Here is a 2,353-nt window from a genome sequence, read left to right on the forward strand (position 1 = left end):
TTGATGGCTAAAGAGCTAATTGGTAGGTGAATATATATAAGGTATTAGGGATTAAGTATGTGAATAATGAATTAAAAGGTAGGTGAATATATATAAGGTATTAGGGATTGAGTATGTGAATAATGAATTAAAAGGACAGCATTTTTAATAAACAAATTAGCATGGAACTTAAAACCATTCCACCATTCAGCAAATTCTACAAAAAAAAAAAAGAGAAAAAGAAAAGATAGCAGAAGGCTGCATACTTGAATAGTGTCTCCAGATAGATCAGAAGGACAACGTGGTTCATTCATCAGTTCCCATCCAAAGATAGCAGGATCATCCCTATATTCAAGTCCGCTTAAATGGTTTCTCCTAGTCAAAATAGCCTTAAAAAAACAACAATAATTAGATGCACATCACTAACCCATCAACACTATTCTTCAAACACAAATAGGCCAAACAAATGGTCTCCTGAATATTTACATGGGGGCCATTTTAGTCTCAAAGTCTATGAAAGTGCTAAATTAGGCTCCGTTTGAGGCAGTTTATCTGTTGTATCAGCGTTTTGAAAAAGCCGTCTCGCTATTTGAAAGCTGCATTTGAGCAGTTTATTCGAAAACATGGTCATATTTTTACACGGGTCGAACCCCGATGTCCGCGTTTTCAGATAAACGGCTTATTCGGATAAGCACAAGCTGCCCTAAACACACCCTTAGTCCACAAACTCTTTTAATATGGGTTGAAATAGTGAAGAACTCGAGTCTATAAGAGTTTGGGAACTAAATTGACACTCTCTGGGAATAAATTAACGCATTACAAAGAGTTAGGGGACAATTTTGACACTTTTCTTTACACCAAACTAAGCAAAAGCTAAATGAGATCAATGGGGCCATGGAACATCTCACACCTTGATGTAGTTTTTGAAATAGCCACGAATGGATGGATCGAAGAAGAACGAATCATTCGAGGAGCTTGAGGTAACTCCGGCCTCCCATGCCCACTTCACATACTGTACCTTCCCACCAAAATCCTTCCAGTCATTAGCCAAGCTTAGAAGAAGTCTGATCCTGTGTCTCCCTGCTTCCATAACGACTCGATCCAATGCCTGCCATGTTTATCGTTGATAATTGCAGACCAAATATGAGAGAAATTACAATTGAGATTCTAATTTATCAAATCTATATACAGATTGGCTGCAAATGTGTCTGCCATGTTTAATTCTAATTTTACTACCATTACTACTTTTCAATAAATAAATACACCTTTTCATGCATAGGAATTGTTATAAAATGTAAAATCAAAGCTTAAAATGTTAGAGATATAAATAATTAAACTTATGTGGTCTATAATGTAAATATTCGAAAAAGAAAAGTACCTTAAAAACTTGCTCATCAAATTGGCCGGGGGAAATCTGAAGAGCATTGTAAGCACCATCATTGAAAGCCCATGTCCTGCAAACTGTAAGCCCTAAACCTGAAGCCGTCTTGAACATGGCGTTCATCCTCGGCCGGCTAGCCTCCTCCACGGACTGTATCATCAACCAGTAAGAGTTCCATCCATTCACATAGAATGGGTTTCCGTCCACCATGAAATGAACTCCTTCTCTCCCAACAAAGCTCATCTTCGTTTCCATGAGCTTGAACGCGAGATCCCCAAAGGAAATGTAGATGAAAACAGTACAGGAGGCGAGGCCGATAATAGGGTAGAACAGGCCATGCCAAGCTAACATCTTTCTGAAATCAACAACAGGTTTTCAGACTTTCAAACAAGCCATAAGATGAAGCTACAAAAACTATTCAAAAGAAAAAAAAAAAGATTGGGTTTTGAGAAGTTCTAACCTGAAAAGATGTGCATTTGATTCCTTATACAAGCAATGATGAGACCTTGAAGTAAACCATGGAGCTTCCTGTGATGAGTTTCAGGTTTCTTCTCTTTTAAGGCAACGAGAAGGACGAGAAATCAGATAAATGTGAGGCGAAGGAATCTGAACTTCGAGGTTGAGGAAGATGGAGGAAGGCGATGCTCTGCTTTCCAAGCTTGCGAGGTAAGACAGAAAAAGAAGAGTTTTGTACGACGACAAAAATGAAAGACTCCTCAACTGGAAAGTGGGAAAGGACAAGGAACCAATTTAAGGATATAAAAATGGAAAAGTATAATTGTAATCGGCCGAAAGAAACGCCACACTTGCCTGCCATACCACCTAATTTCTTTGTATTTACACGCCTAACCATTAAACATTGATTTTTTACATTTATAACGCCCTATTCTTGCATATCACATCAAAATTATCATTTTTTTTAATTCTAAAACATGAAAAAGCACATTTTCCTGTATTTGTAACGTGGTGTGTGCGTAAAAATTATACTTTTGA

General features: G+C 37.6%; 1 protein-coding gene across 2 annotated transcripts in view; it reads right to left on the reverse strand.

Moving 5' to 3' along the window:
* LOC110025368 (mannan endo-1,4-beta-mannosidase 2-like) overlaps positions 1–2,080 on the reverse strand; it is a gene marked incomplete at its 3' end in the record, with an annotated part of 3,235 nt that extends 1,155 nt beyond the window's left edge. The window contains 4 exon segments of one of the 2 annotated variants that reach the window (XM_020725813.1): positions 246–368; positions 890–1,087; positions 1,358–1,711; positions 1,821–2,080. In XM_020725813.1, the coding sequence (XP_020581472.1) occupies positions 246–368; positions 890–1,087; positions 1,358–1,711 (675 nt within the window). In that variant the 5' untranslated portion in view covers positions 1,821–2,080. 2 annotated transcript variants of the gene reach the window in all.
* Between the last annotated feature and the right edge of the window lie 273 nt (positions 2,081–2,353).

This window comes from Phalaenopsis equestris, unplaced genomic scaffold (genome assembly GCF_001263595.1).
Source record: "Phalaenopsis equestris unplaced genomic scaffold, ASM126359v1 Scaffold000297, whole genome shotgun sequence".
Taxonomy (NCBI): Eukaryota; Viridiplantae; Streptophyta; class Magnoliopsida; order Asparagales; family Orchidaceae; genus Phalaenopsis; species Phalaenopsis equestris.